Raw genomic sequence first — 19,240 nt, forward strand, 5'->3', positions numbered from 1 at the left:
TGGCACTTATTTTTCCAAAATGACATATCATATTTCAACGAGAAAAGTCGTTATCTTGTGCTCAAAATCGAGTTTCGGAGCTCTCTATAAGCACCAACTCATCGCTGTCAATTTTTCTTTCCTCGTGATATGACCCCGCCCAAACCGGCCTTACACACGGCTTCGGCCGGGCAGATCGATAGAGACATAGATGCCGGAAGGCCATGAAAAGATTTTATGGAAAAAGAAGAGTTGACAATGGAGAGAATGGAAAAAAGAAGATAGAAGTATTGTATGAGCCAAATATGCATATTCATTGTCGACTTAATCAACGCAAGTCAACGAAACAGAAATCTCAATATCCACAGACTTGCTTCTGTTTAAATATAAAAATTAATATAAAAGTTGATTACGTAATTGAATTAAAACTAACGAAAATAAATATGATATACATATATATTTTAGATAAATATTTGTATGAAACGCACAAAATATACGTCATAAATGTAAGATAAATATTAATCTATTTTATAGTCTATTTTTATATTAAAAAATAAAGTTCATAAATATATAGTTCATTTAATATATAGTTTACATTTAATATGGCAAACAGACATATAAAATAAGATAAAAATTAAAATTAGAGTATTTGATATCATTTAATGCTCCTCTATCCAAATTATTAGATTTGATAATCGAGCTAAACTTATAAGTTATATTACTTCTTATGATCTTTCTTACATACCTACTCAACTATGCAAATTAAAAATTCTTACGTAGTCAAAGTAGGGCGAAAGATAGAAAGAAAGGGGGAGATTTATTCTCTTCTAAGATTACGTCCCTTAAGAACAATCAGAGACACTATAAAACTTTCAAATAGCAAAACTTATGACTTGATATAACTGTAATTTTAAATCAAAAATTAGATTCCAGCCAAATATGTACAAATTCTTAAAAAATAATCAAGTTGGAGTGAACTTTTAAGAAGATTAAAGCTACTAAATCATATAAGTCAGAAGTGGAGCAACATTTATATAAATAGAGACAAAATTTCGCTACATTTTCAAGATGGTTCGTTTTAACAAAAATAGAGAACTAATGACTTTTATCTCCATTGCTTTTCTCTTTTCTGTTAACGGTCAACAATAAAATGTAAGTAGCCGAGGCAATGAATTTTCGCGCAGTTAATGAATTCAAGAGAGCACGTGGAAGCTAAGAAAACAATTCTTTTTTTCATTCCGCGTTCTTTTTTTCGATCGACGCGTACAGCAATCCATCCCGCGCGCTTCATGAATTACAAATCGGACCTTGTTAACGCCGCTGCTTGTTCAGGAGATGTCTCGGCAAGGCTGCGGAAATCATTTTTCAGTGTTTCACGCTAATGACAAACGACGAAGACCACGCGGAACCATTGATTTTTTTATAGTCACACGATACTTTATTCAATGAAGCGCTACGAACGGAGAAGGAAGTATTCAATCTTGCGAAACCAAAAATCTTAAAAATGTATTGCATGTTTTATTACACAATATGAGAAAAATGTCTTGAAATATTTACAATTGTGAATAGCTTATACCTTAATATTTTACACCTCCTGCAAATCTCGATAATATTAAATTTTTTTTACTCTCAGAGAAGTCATATTAGCAAAGATCATTCTTTGTAATTGTTTAATTATTAAACCAAAATAGTTTGTTAACTATATAACAGATTAGTTTTCTCATTTAAATAGTATAATAATTAATAGAAAACATAGTAAAATAACTAATAATATTCAATACTAATAATTAATATAATATTGCAACATATTACAATATAACAGCAATTTGAAGGGCTTGATAGAAGAAAATAGAAAGATTTTCATAGCAAAATTTGACTGCATAAAATATATGCGTAAAGTAAATACTGCATTGCGTTGATAAAGATTTCTAAAGGATGCAATGAAGCTTGTATACTTGTATAAACTATAGCGATTGTTAGCGATTGTTGAAGCGATTATTGGTGACATATATGTGCGCGCTGTCTTTGCGAATTTGAGAGTATAAATCATGTATTTTTTGTTCTGTTTGTTCTGTCAACAAGATACAGGATTTCCCATTGAACAAGAAATACGACAAATATTTTCGAAAAGGGCACGAGAAATAGTAGAAAGAGAGAAATATGGGGAAGAGAGAACGAGATTAAATATTAAAGAAACTATAGAGGCCTTATATTTCCGGAAATTCAGTGCAAAAGATTTATACGAATTACGAAATATAATATTGATTAACTAAAACGGAAATATGATTAAAAAATGCTATAATAATTTCGATTAATTTTAAGCAGAATATAATGAATTGTGTCACAAAATTCAAAAATTTATCAAAAATTTGTTGTCGGATAAAATCATACATGTATTATTTAATTATTCTTAATAAATTATAATATCAATTCAATAATTTATAATAAAGAAATAAATTTATCAAGAATATTTTTAAAAGTATTTATTTTTCTACCAGAGACAAATCTAATTTTTTTTATTTTGCGTATTTTGTTTGCTTATAGATGAGACAATACTAATCAGAAAGGCTGCCTAAGTTGTTTTTTCAACTTAAAATAATTGAAATTAAGATATATTCTTTTATATAAAAAACGTGCAATTTATATTTAATTTATTAATTATATTAATTTCATATGCATCATTTATCAGAATCCCTTCACTAATCTTCGTTCACGAGTAAAGTTGCAAAAATAATACAAGCTCTATTCAATTCAAGAATAATTCGCATTTTCTACCGCATTCACACACATGTACACATACTATTAGATATCATTATCGATTAGAACATTAACGAGCAAGCTTAATTATTTATTTGTCGACTAATTTCATTAAGCTATAGTTGATCGATACGAAATAGAAATTCTGTATTGACATAGAACATAACACAATATATTTTAGCGATTTCAGTTTCTCCTTGAAGAAATTATTGTGTAAAAATGTTTAAACACGCAGTGGGAAGAAGAGGAAAAATGACTGATCAGTTTATAAAATAAAATTTAATGCTTCCGATATAATATATTCCGATGATATATTTTAAATATAACAAAATATTTCCCCAGCAAGGTTTACATGATACAAAATCGTAATCAACTACATAAAAAGTGGGTAAGGATTGGTAAAATGTGAAGAAGAGAAAAAACAATTTTTCTATGTCTCTCTCCCTCTCTCCCCTCTCTCACTCTCTCTCTTTCCTTCCCTTCTCTCCTCTTTCTCTCTCAAGAAATGGGTGCAATTAAGGAAAAGCATCGATATCTCTCGCATTTATCAATACTTGTCAATAATTAATTAAATTGATTATTGCTAGTGAGTCGCTTGCTTAATGGATAATTGAAAATCAAAGAAATCATTTTAAAATAAAATTGGCAATTTTGAATTATTTTTGTGTTTTTATTTATAAAATAAATATGATTATATTTATATATTTTTATACTTTTATTATGACAAAAATACCGATGCAACATAAAAATATTTCCATCAATTTTTCTTCACTGAATCTCGATTAGATTTATAGATCCAATTATTCACCGCTGCAATCATTGTATCTCTATTATTTCAACCACGAAATACCAATACTAATTGTACTTACAATGTTTTTAAAACGAGAGGGTTTTAGAAAAGCTCGAAGCTCACGAGAAGACTAGCAAAGTGTTGATGAAAAGAATCGATGAGAAAATAACATGATAATTTTCTGCCATTATCATTGCGGATACGCGATGCAATTTTGATTTTCGCTAGAATACAACTATACAATAACTTGTGTAGTGTAAAGTAGTCAATTAGCTTAATATAGAAACGGTTATATTTAAAAAAAATATTTTTTATACATAGATCTACCAAAGGGGATCATATTTTTATTGATTTATATTTTTACTGATTAAATAATCTTAAATTAATTTTTCTAATAATTTTGATTAATTAATTTGCGGCATTACAGTAGATAAATGCGACCGAGAATATAAAAAGATTCATGATAACAATTACTTTATTCGATATAGTATTCAATATGATTACATAGATTTTAAATGTAATCAGAGTGTATAAATCATTTCATTTCTTGAAGCTTTGGAATCGAATGTGAACGAGGCGATGAACTTTGATAATCGTGCCGTCTGCATAATTTGGCAGCAATTTGGCAAATGCAGCCAATTAACTATGATACGGCGAGCACTGTATTGTGGAACAGTTCAATGCATAGTATAGAATAATGAACGACGGAGAAATTGGCCGCATAATTATTAACGTGAGAAGAGTTTTATGTCATATTTCATTTTTAATAAAAAACCAATACATAAATAATTCGTGGAAGTATAAATGATTAAAAGGACAAACGGTATATTCGTTCGACGAACTAATTAAGATAATACTCCTGATTAAATGTACGATATATTCATTCAATTATATCGACAAATAATGATTAATGTTTGATTATAATAGCACATTATATTAACATAGATGATTTGAAAATGTAATATCAAGAAAAGCTTTAATATTGTTTTTATTAAAAACATTCTATAAATTATAATTCGTAAATAAAACATACGTAGAAAATTAAAAATAATAAAATAAAGAGAAATAAGAAATTCGAGAATTAGAGAAAATGTTACAATTTATGATCTCATAATTTGTAATCTTTTCCTTTAATTTAATCTGCATAAACAACTCTCAGATCTTGCGGCTTTCACGCGGTGCAATAGAGAGAGAATAGCAGCGATTTTGTAGGAAGTGTGCATTGAGCCGAGAAAAAAAGCGCGCATTAACATGACTAGGTAGTCTGTGTTTTGGCGATACGCCAATCAGACTTTCTCGACACGGCAAAGTGTTTGTCGATGCCTGCAATCTCTCCTCTTTTCTGCACTACCTTCCGACCTATTTTCCGCCCTTAAGGTACGCATCAACGTCACTTTAAAGCCACCTCGTATTAAACTTCGCGCGAACGAATCTTCGATAGTATCTCGAGTTTTTAATCTCCGGAAAAAAAATCTTTAAAAGCGACAATGGTTAATTTTTTACATAATATCGTCACTGCCTTTGATCAATATAATTTTTTTATTCATATGCTATATAAGTTACTCAACCGAAAAGAGTTGTATATTTTTTGTGAGTATTTATTATTTATGAAAAAGAGAAAGAGGAATAATTAAGTCTATTATAATTGATTTAATGGCATTAAAATACTTTCAATTTAAGAATTTATAAAAGATTAAAAGATCCATATTGTGTCTCCAAATGTCTAACAAGCATAAAATTTCAATTTACATAAATATATAAAGTTGTTTAAGAGAATAGCACGCTAAAGTAAATAATAGAAATATAATTTAATAGAGATTTACTTAAAATATAAAATATAAATAATTTAGTACATTATGTAATATCTGAATGGACAAAGGTTTATGCAGTATATAACTAAATCTCTAAATAAATGCCTGCATCAAAAGACTATGCATTAAGTATTAAAAACTTCAGTCAAAAAAACTTTAAACAAAAGTTTGTTATATAAAACCATACTGTACTTTACATTATATTATTTCATAATTTTTCTCTTCTCGAGGATTTTCCTTTTATGATCTTCCGAGGATCTCGGGTTCATAGTATAGAACGTATAGACTGAAGAGATTTTATTTTCGGAGCTCAATGACGAGAGATACGAAACTCGAGGAACTTCGCCCTTGTACTTATTTTTTACGTGCACACCTTAATCCACCCCCGTCTCGCGACCTAAATAAACTCTCGAGGAGAAGCGACCGTGCGTTTTAAGAAAAAAATTCTCCTCAAGACATAAAAAAAGACAGAGGCTCGTGTTCGGTCCCGAAAAGAAACAGCATTATTGTTCTCATACATGATATATTACATGCGAATATCGCACAAATTTGAAATCGAACAATAGTAAACAATGGTAACCTTTTCCTTCATTTCGTTCCTTAGCGACATAAATATGTCTTGATTTAACAGAGCTCAAAATTCCGTTACAAAAATCTGTTATTACCAGCTTGCTTCTTAGACCGGAAGGATTTTCCGAAAGAAATAACCCCTTTTATCCTTACGCTATCCATCCGTTTCCATAAGCCCGTTCTTGCGGAAAGTGGACACGTTTATCGATTGGCAATAATATGAATGTATCGAGCGAATCAAAAATGACTTCAAATTCCTCAAAGAATCTGTTTCTAAAATTTGATTCGTTTATTTTAAGGCATTCTAAAAATTACACGCATTTGAAAAAATTATTGCATGTCACGAGATGTGTACAAAAAAATTTAGGTAGACTGTATAAATGTACATTTCAAAATATGCATTAATATTTTCATCATAATAATGTAGTATGAGACAGTTCGCATTATATCTCTCAAGTCACTCAATTTTTAATCAACGGCTATTGATTGATATTTAACTATCCATTATTTCCGAATTGTGCGCAATTTTGTATATGCATCACATATTATAATATAATCATGCAGAGAGAGTTGCCTCAGGGCACATTACATTTGTAGTGGCTTTAGTAGCAAAGCTGCATGTTCGAGCTATTTTCCCTCGATAACCTTTCTCTGAAAAATTTATCACGCTCTCGTTATTTCGCGGGACAGACATCGACATAAAAATCCGAATCAGAACATGACAAAAAAAAATATTATATCACGTTTATAAAAATATATATTATAATAATATAGTAAAAAATATATTATCACAATTTAAATTATCAAATTTGCAAAAGAGAAACAGATAAACATGTATTAATGTGAATCTATTTTATAGTAAAACCTCTGTTTCAAATTAATTAAGACTGTGGAATCACATGTGATATGCATACAATAGAAATTTATCAACAATTTTTTAAAAAATTGGAAAATATGACTTTACCTTGTCAATGAATATATTTCTGCTTCAAGATTTTTATGGTAATATATCTAGAATGCGGGATCGCGAAACGCGCCTAGTTGTCACATTGTATCAAACGCGACTTTCATTCACGCGACGCGAATTCACGCTCGATAGATTCCATTGGCGGGAGATTGGCCGATAGAGTGCATCGAGCTGATTGAATAAGGCACTGCGATACGACTCGTCGAGATCTGGGAGACTGTGTCCCACTTACAGCAGACTGAATAACGTCACTCGGCCGGCGCCCTCAGGATCCTAAATAGACCCTTTAAAGACTCGTGCTTTCCTCGTTGCGAACAGTGTTAAGTCTCATTTACAGCGACCGTTACCTTCACGCGAGCTCAACAATGTTTTACTTTTCGGAAGCTATCAAACAAACGCATTTTATGCATCCAAAATAATTGCTTTAATTTTAATCGCGCATAAATTTGAAAATGTGTGCATGAAGATAAAACAAAGAAGATAGACTGTTAAATTGCGCCGATGCTGAGACTTAGTACCGCAATAAGCAAAGTTTGTAATATATAATTTAATGCCTAAGAAAGTTAATATCCAAGTTACGAGATATTTACGATACCCCGTTATATAGTACTTAATTTTCCCGACATTGAATGGCGTTAAACTTCTTCACCCTTTTTCGCTTTAAATTTACTTTATGATATTAATCTTCTTCTCTTTCATTTTCTCAAGGAAAAAGAATATTGACAAAAGTGCAAGTATTTATTTAATCATATATACTGCTCACTTTAAATCCCACAGATTAAACTGCAAAATATTATAATTTTTGATTGATATAGATATATACATAAAAAAATTTATCTATATCGTATAATGCACAAAAATATATTATATATCATACATGCAAAATAAAAAAATAGTTAAAAAGAATTTTTAATGAACAAACCGTCTGACGATAAATTCTCAGCACTGACCACAGGCGCATGTTAAATTAAATGCGCTCGCTTTGCCATATGCCACACATGAATTTCCCACGATTCCCCGTCCCAAATTTTCTCTCGCCAGCTGCTCAACACTTCTGCATTATAACGTCTATCATTGGATTCGCACGCATGTGTATAATGTGCGGGTAAGATGAACGCGCGACGAGTTATTCCACTAAAAATAAACGCGGGTAAATAGCGCTTAATGCATAAATTATGCGACCGGCTACTCGAGAATCGCACCTTGCCGGTGATGCACGCGATGCTCGTTTCCGAGAGAGGTCGAATAAATTTCCACACGGCATACAGGTCGAAGCGATATATGAAACGGCGAAAATTCAACAATTCTGGGAACTCCATGATTTAGTTAAACGTGACCGCTATCTTCTTATGGCCGTTTTTATTGCCACCTCAAAATGTTGACCCGTTTATTAGTTTAACACGGTTTATGAAGCTTGGTCTATATTGGAACGTACTTCTCGAAAAAGAAAGAGAACATTATTTTATAGGTTATAGCAATCATGAGGGAAACTATAGAAATATTTGTATAAAATTCTATTCCTGTTCACGAGAGATAGGCGTACTTATTTTTATTTATAGATTTATTGTATAATCAATACTAAACTTGTGCTATTTCCAATTTACACGCGTTGTAAAATTATACGATGCATTCAAATTTATTCAAATCATTGTAAGTATAAATATTTTCTAGGAAGATAGTATAAAGTGTTAATGAAAAATTAATTCATGTAATTTTTTAGATTATAAAAATTATTTTAATTTGTTTTTCAGTTAATTCGATCGTGCTTCGCATACGCATAAGATCGTATTCATACTTTCAGCTAAAATAGACTTGCATGATAGAGAGTTAAAAGTATAGTTGAATTGCGGCGTTTCGTTTCAATATACGAAGCACGTAACCCCTATGATAAGCGAAAAGTTTCGCGAAATTAATCCCGCACATGCTTTTATTTGGAAAAATTCTCCCATAGTTTTTGACATCGCAATATTTTCTCCTTTTTTAACCCAGGTCCACATAAACCTCGATCAAAGTTAATTCGTATCGGCAGATCCTATTCGGTCGGTGTAGATTAAAAAAGGATCACTAGCAGTGCAACTAGACGAACCCTCGAGGCACCTGTTGATCCTTCTCGTTAAAGTTTGAAGGAAGTGACCTGTCCTGGTCCTGCCGACACGCAAGGCAAATTCTGACGTACGAAAAAGTAGCAGGTAGCGCGATACAGTGTCGGCTTTGCCAACAAATCAGATTTTTCCTTGGCCTGACATGAATATTTACAAAGGAACATTACATTATCCATTAAATCCGAATCTATGTCGAGATTATCTTTAGCACTATTTTACGAGCTTTGCACGCATCCAGTACAAGAAAACCTTGACGTTCTATGGAATTTAGCGCTCACACGTCATCTGTATGAGAAGACAAGATCGTTTTGTATATAATTTACATGTAATTTACATACAAAGTATCTTTTGACTGCGTCCTTTTATTTAAATTCTGAAGACTAAGCTAAGAATAAGTAGTTGCCATATTGAGACAGCTGTATATGTATACCCTAGCAAATAAAGTATCAAAGTTTTAAAATAAATAAAATAATAAAATAATAAATCATTCTTTGATTAGTTTAAAAAAAATAAATTTTAAATCAAATTAAATACATTATTTGTAAAAAATTTAAATAATTTACACGTTCTTAATACTGAAAATTATATCAAATTAATACGATTTTAATCCTAGCATTATTTTTTCACAAAAATTCTTTCTATTATCATTTTAAAAAATAATAAAAGTATAGAAAATGCTTTCGTATTATAAGTTAATTTTTTCGGATTAAAGATTATTTCTTCTATTTTTAACAATTTTAAATTTTAAATCAAGTTTTATGAAAGATTTATCTTTAAAAAAACAATATAGCCTACATCTGGCCAATTCAACAACCATCATTGTCGAATTCATTGATTTTTCTTATCAGTGCTCACATTCGATGATTGATACGAACCACACAGTTGAACTTTCCAATTTCCCGTATAGCATTTTCGAAAAAGCCTGGACGTTGTCCAGTATTTGACAACAATGTATAAATACATTGAAAGAAAAAGCGCTGTCGACAAAGCACAGGCTAGATAAACCTGTTCAAAATTTCGCGACTGGTAACAAGTAGGTGCAACTACCAGGCGGTTCCCGATGACTCGGATTACAGCATGATTGTCAGCTGTCCGAGCGAAAACGCAACAAAAATACATTGGCATAGATTCGGTCGGACAAAAATAGCAGTCGTGTCGTGAAATAGAAGACAACCGGCGCTTCCGAGGTATCACTCGCAGGAGCGGGAGAAAACATCCGAAATTTTCTCGAATCCGTTATCGGGTCTCGAAAGTAAGAAAGAAAACGTTTAACGAACGCAGCGAGATTTTATGAGGCATTAAATTCCACGCGAATATGTATTTTTAGATTATCCTAATATTTTCGCACGGAATTTATCACACTCGTTATCCGATAGATTGGATAATTATTAGATTTAGATAAAGAAAAGGAGTTTTACTATCGTGTATCATACATAAGCATTGTTGTACAATGAATATTTTTGTTTTAGATTAACTTTTCCAAAAATATGATAAAAATTATAATTCAGCAAGTGTCTAATTTATAAAAAAATTAAATTTTGTGCACCATATATAATAAACGACATATTACATTCATATTAAATTCTATATTTATATATGTGTGTCCATATATAATTTTATATAAGTAATATGTAAATTATTTTAAGATCGCGTAAAAATTGTGTACCAGTGCCATAAAAAAAAAGAATGCAAAACTAGAGAGTATAAATAATTTCAAGTTTCTTATAAATCTAAAAATCTTAAATGAAGAAAATCTTTTGAAGAATTTTAAAATTTATAAATTACCCAAGTGCCTCCAAAACAATAATAATCCGAGAAAAGAAAAAGCTCATAGAGTTTAATTTATCGAAATAATTCAAAGCAAAATACAAAGTGTCGAAAGTTTCGCGCAAAAAGCTACAGAGAAACAAGGGATTAGAACGATCTCGTTAAAAAGTTATAGTGACACTAAAGTTGGTCGCCAGATTGTATCGAGCACTCGAATTCTCATGTGCTTCGATGGACAACTCACGTACGCCATATACATATAACTCATCGTATTATAAATACATTGTATGCTATACCTTATTGTGTTGAAAGAGTTGTAAAGTAAAATTTGCATGAGAGCCGATTTATCAAACATTATTTTCATACGAATGACTTTTGAAATTCAACATTTAAATATCCCTGACAATGTTCTTCGTTTTGCAATAAGTTTCAAGATGTATTTTTAAGGTGAAAATATATCTTGTTTCTTATTTTTTTAAATGACATAAGTGTATTTAAGTAACATTATAAATGTAATATTAAATATAAATTATAAATATTGAGATCAATCATACGTATATTGACATGCAGAAAAAGAAAAAAACGTGGAAGAAGCATTGCAATTGCAATGCTAGAACGCAATTTCTAATGGGCGTACGAGATTTACTATGATTCGCCCTTAGAAAAAAAACATAATGATAAATTTATAATTATTCCAACGTTGATGGTTGTCAAATTTTTACATCAATTTAAATAATAAAATAATAATAATAATAATAATAATAATAATAATAAACAATAATTATAATTATAATTATAATTATTATTTATTATTTATTATTTATTATATAAACAATAATAAATATATATATTTGTAGCAATATGATTTTTGCAATTGATATATAAGGGATTCGTTACGATCTATCTCTACAAAAATCAATCAGAAAGTAGTACTTACCCCAGCGTAGTCATCGTAACGATGGTGTACCAGAAGGCGGATGGTATCGAGGTGAAGTTAGTGCCGTCGACGTTCTTCTCCGCGTAGAACATGACGGTGGCGAAGATGATGATGGCCATCGCAAGCGAGAACACGAGGAAACCCAGCTCGGATGCGCAGGACTTTAGGGTGTAGCCCAGAATCCGTAGTCCCTGTGAATGGCGCGAGAACTTGAAGATACGGAACACGCGGAACACGCGTAACGTCACGAACGCCCCCGATACGTCGTCGTTGTCGGTGATTCCGAGCCCGATGTAATAGGGCAATATCGCGACCACGTCGATGATCGACATCACGGAGCGCGCGAACTTGCACCGGCTGGGTGCGGCGAACAGCCTGAGCAGGTACTCGGCCGTGAAGATCATCACGCACGCGGTATCGAGGCAGAAGAACACGATTTTGTAGCGTTCGCCGCACGAGAGGGTGCCGGCGCGACCCGGACGATTCCCGCACGGCACGGTCTCCACCACGTTCGCCAATACGCTCACAGCGATGAAGAACCCGGTAACATAGTAGAAGACTAACGCGGCGGTGGAGATGTGCGGATTCTGGAATGCCCGCCACATCTTCTCCCGGATGTCAAGCAGCTGCTGGAGGGTGTGATCGCCGTTCTCGCTCAGCTTGTCGTCCATCAGCCGCTCGGCGTTCTCGCGCTTGCGATCCCGATAGTCCTCGTAGCAACAGTCACCGATCACGTCCGGCAGGATGCCGAAGAACGCCAGCTCCTCGTCGTAGCTCGTCAGACATTCGTGCTTCGGGTAGTGCAATTTGCCGGTCCGGTAATAATTGAGAATGTGCCGGAAAATGTCCGGATCTCGGTCGAAGAAGTACTCCTTGCTATCTTCGTCGTAGAAGAACTCCCGCTCGTTCGAGCCGAGCAGCGTATCCGGATACTTCTCTAGGGTGTTACGCCACGTTTCGAAGCGACGGCCGCTCACGTTGATCAGCAGTTTCTCGTCGTCGGCCTTTCGTCGATCCTTGGGGATCGGCGGCGGTGGCAGTGGATGTGTGGCAATCGGCACCCAGCCGATCGCCGCCGCTCGGGCGAATGGCAACCACGCTGCCACCGAGGCCATGCTTGATGGTGGAATCTTTCTTCAGGGTAGCGGAAGAGCCAGTGTCGATTTTACTCCAAGTGTCGGTGGCACGCTCTACTCTCGACCTTCGTCGAGTCGATGTGACAGGATCGTTGCTCTCTCTCTTCAGAGACTGGCGATCTAGAGCTACGACAAGTCTAATATCCACGATTCGACCCGCATCGAGCTTCCTATCGCGAGTAATGTTTTCGACGAAGGAGATTCTTGAAAATATATGTTTTTTCGCCGGCTCGGCATTTACGAATTGAAATTTATAACACCGTTGAAATGTTCGTTAATACGTCGTGGCGATGTTCTCTAGATATCTTTTCTGCAACGAACTTAAAACGATTTTTTTTTTGCATCCGCGACTGGCAGCTCTCCAAAGATTTCCTTCTCTAAGTTCAGATGCAATAAAATTAAAGACCTTCTCTATGCAATTTGTGGCGTGGAACACGTCACTTCTTGCCTCGGCTCTTCTTAGGTCAGCTTGAACTGACGTTCGTTTGATTCATGCTTCTTCAAGTTCACCGCGCGATTACTAGTATAACTATTAGTCTACATCTCTCAAAGAACGTTTTCACGCCGCTAATCTCTATTTTTAATTCAAGTTCTTCTCAGCTTTTAAAACGTTTTTCTAATCCGATCTTAACTGTCTTATATTTGAGAACTCTACTTGCTACACGTCTCCCGCGCAATCGGCAGCCGCTCTATTTCCACCTATTTGTTCTTATTTATCTACGTATCTATTTATTTATCTACTCGTGATAGTTATATTTAATCGTTTCAACGAAGCTTTTCCCCTTCCGGGAACAAATTTCCAGTTTTTTTCCAAAATTTCTTATCGTTCTTGCTCCTCAAGAATATCGAAACTGAGACTTGCCCCACTTTGCCGTATTCGTCATATAAATTTCGCGCGTTGCAATGACACCCCGGAGAGACGCATTAATAATTGGCGAAGTGATATTTGCCTCTCTGCGACGACGGCTTAGGCGTTGGCGGCCTAAGATCGGGCATCAGCCCGAAATTCGTCATTTCGCGCCTGGCATTCCTCGAGGAATTTCTCTCCCTTCTTACTTGGTTCTCGAGAAAAAAAAAGAAATGAAACTTAACGAAATGATGTAGTAGCAAAGCACGAGCCGAGCGGAGACGCGCGCCGGACAAACCAATCGCGTTCTGGCAACGTGCCTTCCACCATCATCGATAGTCGCACGATAGCTCTTCGTGATGCTCTTCAGGATATCGCGCCGGAAATCTTCCACCTGTTTCGGCTCGCTTGGCCACCGTGACAGTCTGAGCTTGAGTCTCCGCCAGCAAGCACCTACTAGAACACTACATTCTCGAGCTTGCGAGCTCTTCGTCCGATCCCTACGTAAGTTTCTCGAGTGCACTTCTCGAAAAGGCGATTATCGACGACATCATATTCATTGACTGGACTCGATACGCGCTCCTATCGAGTCGGGAAAGTTTTTTTAGCGATAACAAGTAACAAAAGCTTTCCTTTTATTCGCGACGAGAAGGCTCGTTTCGAAGGCTGAAGGCGATTACAACGCGACAATAAATTCAGAATTGCGAAAAGACTATAGCTTTTTCTCGAAAATTTCTCTTCAGGTAATGCTCATGTATATATACATATATGTATATATATATAGAGAGAGAGAGCTATTTACAAAATATTATTTAAGACACTATGTATCGAGACGTCAGCTTTTTCTTCTTCAAAGTGCTGAAGTTTCTCCACTCGTGAATGCCAGCTGGCTGAAGACGAGGAGAATTTCTTTCTACGAAGCTTTTTGTATATTACCCGGGCGGACAATCGTAAACTCGCTCACGCGGAGCCGAAATTCGGAAATAAAGCCTCGCCGAAGCCGCTTTTAGAATAGAGGAGAAAATGCTTACGAGCAGACACCAAACAGTCAACGAAAGAGGAGCGTCCGCAGCTTCCCGGCGTGCTTTCTTAAAGTTTCGCCGTGCTTCGCGTCCGAACAGAAAGAGAGGCGATTGTCACTCGCTCGTAGCCAAACGTCGAGCGAGATTCGTTCATCGGGCACTTTGACAGCGCGGCGTCTATCTTCGTGTGGTCCCAGACTTCCTCCTCGTGGCTCCCCTGCCGATCGCCGGAGCGCGACCACCCAAGCTCTCTTACGCAAGCGACGCGCGTGCTTCTCCCGCGACGCATCCAATCTGTCAGACTCTACACGTACATTCCTCGCGACGAGTCGACTCGCCGATCCCGGAGGCTCCGGGGGAACGCTCCGGGTGATCGAAAGCCTCCGCGATCACCCCGAGGAAGAGTAGCGCGTCTCCGCAAGCTCCGTCACTCCGAGCTCGCACGTCGATCTTCCCCCTCAGCCGTCCGTCTCGATTATTCTCCGCAAGCTTGCGCGCACCACCATCTGCCCACGAGCCCGACTGACGCTACTTCGCACGAGTACACGGCTCTCTCGCGTCCCTAAAGCTCCTCCGTCGCTTCGCCCGCTGCGGGATGCGACGCGTCGCACGCGCGAGCAGTGCGTACGCGCGCGTGGCTGCGCGCGCGCGGACACCCTCGTGTCTATACGTGGCGGCCGTGTACGTGTGTGTATATATGTATTATGTATATGTGCGCGTGTGTGTAGGTGTGTGTGTGTGCGTGTGTGTAATGCGCCTTTGCGCGCGCTGCACCGTCGCAAGCACCCACGCTGAAGCACCCGCTCGATGAGTTGGCCGCTCGCGACTGCCAGAGCTTAGTCCCCGGCACCGAGTTTATGTGATTCGCGGTGGTGGTGCGGTGGTGGTAGCCCGGCACCTCCGGAGAAGCGTGGCGAGGCTCTCGTCTCGCGCCTCGCAGGAGAGAGAGCGGAGCGACCGCGTCGCAGCAGCGCCGAGAGAGCGCGGAGCGGTCACCTAGCCAAGGTCTAAATTGATTTTTACGGCGGTGGCGGTGGTGGCGACGCGCGTCGGCGTCCCGACGTGGCGAACGTTTCCCGTTGCCCGGGCAACCCCTCAACGATGACGTCATAGTTCCCACCACCCCCGGTCGTCGTCTCCTTCCGCCTCCGGTCTGCCGCCGCTGGTCCCCGTATTTCCACTTTAGCCTACTTACGCTTTGAGGAACTCTGGCTTTCAGCTTCGCCCGCTCGCTCCATTCGCGCGGTTCTCTTAATGAGAGGAAAAGAGAGAGAGAGAGAGAGTGTGTGTGAGAGAGTTATTCCGCCGAGTCTTCTTCTCGCTTTTCACGCGAATCCTCGTATTTATCGTCCTGTTGCGGTTTCTCGTATATTTGCATTCATTCATTCTTTTGCTTTTTGTTCTCATTGTCGGTGTTGGTTACGATTCTCCATAGATCCGAAGATAAAGTCTTCATGCCGTCGACAAAAATCCTCTTGTCATTTTGCGCGATCCATCTTTCAACACGAATTATCTACTCTACTTATTTTTCAAAAAATTCCACTCATCATTTGCGCGTTTTAATATAAAACGTCCGACTTATTCCGGTTTATTCTACTATTTTCTCGTATAAACTACATCGTAACCATTGTAAGCGCTTGCTCCGGATTTATTCTCAGTTACAACCGGTTAAGTCTATCCCTCTCAATTAACTCTCACGTTGGCATTTTTATAATACATTTTTATTATAAACTAAAAGACAGAGAAATAAGTATCTCTTGTGTAACTTTTACTCAGACATTAATTTAAAGAGAACTCAATCATTATTTTCTATCTGTCTAATTCGCGCGCGTATAATAAATGTGGTTAATAAAGCAAAAATAGTTGTTGGTTTTTATGTTGCTTCGATATCTCGCGCTCATTAACGCTGGAAGTAATTAAAGAATTAAATCCGGTCCTATTATCTCCTTATTTCTTTTTCTCCTTCCGTTTCGAACAATTCCGCGGCGAACAATGCTTTCCCAGTCTATCTGTTCCTTTCGTTACTTACTCCATCTGCACGTACGCGTATTATTCGCGAAGCCTAATCTCATTTTCTTCAAAGTTCTTTTCGTTATATCTTCCTTATATTTCCCTGGTTCCTTCAATCAGCATCAATCATCATACTTATGTCCTGTTCTCTCATATTTTCTCCTCGTGCTAATTTCATTTGTTTCATCTTTTCTTATCAATTTGTCCTCTCTACCTCCGCCACTTCATTCATCTTTTACTTTTGCATCTCTCATCCTTTCGATGTATCTCTAATTTTATTATTCGACTTCAATTTTATTTTAAAAAAAACACTTAAAATCGTGTGACGATATTACTTTTTTAACTAATGATTTTCAGGTGCTTTCAATTTCTCGTCGCTTTTCCACTATATTCCGCTACATCTCTCATTTTCTACTCGTTATCATCGGACTCACTCTGATCTCCATTTTTTCGAGCTTTTTTTCATCTGACAAACACGCCAATCAGAAATAAAAGATCTTCTTTCCTTTTTTTCATACTACTCCTCACTTCTGTTTGGTTTCATTATTGTAGGTCTCACACGTCTCCCTTGCTCATCCGCTAAGAGTGTTGCGTTATTTTTCAGTTTCTACTGGTAGTGAGACAGACGCTTCGTTTAAGCTCCCATTCATCCGTCTTCAACAGAATAACGCGCAGATGGCTTCACGTTTCTCTTCCTTGTTGTCAGGCAGTCTGAGTCCATCGTTGAGGTAAAATAATGCACAGCAGGTTTTCATTCGTCACTATTGATGAGATTCAGCATAATGTTTGAAAGTACACAATTTAATATCAATTTAAAAATAAAAAACACAATATTCATTGTATTACATACCATATATGATTATTAAAAAGATAAATGCCAAACTAAATTTCTTAAATTTTAATTAAATGTATTGACTCTTACTTATTATTTTTATGAATTTTATTTTGCTGAGAATATTTATTATTTATTTAAAAAATTCTCTTCTAATTACAAGCGTAGAATAAGAGACAGACAGTAAAGAGAAACGAAAAAAGATACAAGAAAGAGAAATACTAGTACTGCGCCGTCAAGTAAATTCTCGACTTTAATGAACGTGCAAAAGAATGCATCTTGAAAATGAAAGTATACATTCTCTAGTTTGGGTCAGTAACTTGCTCCGCGTTTATTTCATAAAATGTATCTTTTATAAAAAATTCATGGAATATCCGACAAATAGTCATAAAAACTTTCCTATATGCAACGTTTAAAAACAATATGATGGATTAAAATATAAATATTGTATTTCAAGATTTTATTTCAAAATAGCTATTATTCTAAGATATTATTTTTCAATGATAAATAAATAAAATTGCAAGAAATTGCGGAAGTTAAAAATATGATAAATATAAATATGTCATCATTTTTAAATTATGCATAATAGTGTTTGTTGATAAATTTCGAGTACAGTAAAAAGATGTAACAAAATATTTTTACTTAAAAATAAGAGAGAATATTATTATTAATTTAATATGATGATATATATTTTACTTTTTATTTTCTAAAACGAAATTTAGTTTAAAACGTAACGCACTTTTATATATCATTTTCACATATTTTAAAATTAATTACACACACACAATAATAATTTTAGATAATTTACCGTCATCAAAAAAAATTCTAAAAAATCGCTAGCAAAAAGGTAGATTAAATATGAGAAGTAAACTAAAAGTTTGAACACAAAGCGGCGGAAATAGCAATGCGCCGCAATATAGCCTTCTTCCGGTGGATTTTGCAAACACAATTCTTCGGATCTGCGGCCGCGTATTTTTCCGAGTATTTCCCGCAAACAAAGATCCATGTCTTTTTTCTATATTTTTCTCTCTTCCCCCTTTTCTTTTTTCATACAAACGGAACTTTTCAATTAACATCGTGTTTTCCTATGTAATCGACAATGTTTTTTGTCGAAAGTTTTTTGCCATCGTTATTACAATAAAAAAGACAAAGAAAAAACTTGCATCGATTGCATAGATATTATTGCACTGTGAATTAAAACGATTGCGCTGTAAAACAGTTTTCAGCAATAAATAAAATACGCTTTTATTAAGTAAATTTTACGATTGAAATGCATTTTTTATCTATTTATTCAACAATTATTTATTCACTATCAATATTCCCTTTATTCACTATCAATATCCCATTGCTAAGTAATAATAATTGAAATAATTGAAAAAATTTACATTAATATACACATAAAATTATTAATGTATGTATTTCGTGTATGCATATGCATAAAGTCATGTTATTCATAGGAAATGTTATTTTCGTTTGTGTAAAATATATATTTATTTAGCAAAAGCAACGAAAAATAAAAAAAAAGATTTATATTTATATGAAATATTTCTGTTATACATAAAATGTAAAGATATATGTTTTTGTATTAAAAGAATCATTGTTTATAAATATGTAATATATATTAGAAGATTTTCTATAAAATAATATAGAGAAATATATTTTTGCAATTTGATTTGATTGAGATTTTTTTCGTGAAATTTTTCCAAAAATAAA

General features: G+C 35.3%; 1 protein-coding gene across 7 annotated transcripts in view; it reads right to left on the minus strand.

Annotated features, from left to right (window-relative positions):
* The window catches only part of LOC105249471 (potassium voltage-gated channel protein Shal), a 94,461-nt gene extending 78,779 nt beyond the window's left edge, over positions 1-15,682 (minus strand). For all 7 annotated transcript variants that reach the window (XR_889049.3, XR_889050.2, XR_889047.3 and 4 more), the window contains exon 1: positions 11,681-15,682. Coding sequence is in view for 3 of the 7 variants with exons in the window: in XM_011254980.2 (XP_011253282.1) it covers positions 11,681-12,795 (1,115 nt within the window). In the remaining 4 variants the exon portion in view is untranslated. The remainder of the gene's footprint in view (positions 1-11,680) is intronic.
* Positions 15,683-19,240: the final 3,558 nt, after the last annotated feature.

The sequence above is a fragment of the Camponotus floridanus genome, unplaced genomic scaffold (genome assembly GCF_003227725.1).
Source record: "Camponotus floridanus strain SB8 unplaced genomic scaffold, Cflo_v7.5 scaffold10, whole genome shotgun sequence".
NCBI classification, from domain to species: Eukaryota; Metazoa; Arthropoda; class Insecta; order Hymenoptera; family Formicidae; genus Camponotus; species Camponotus floridanus.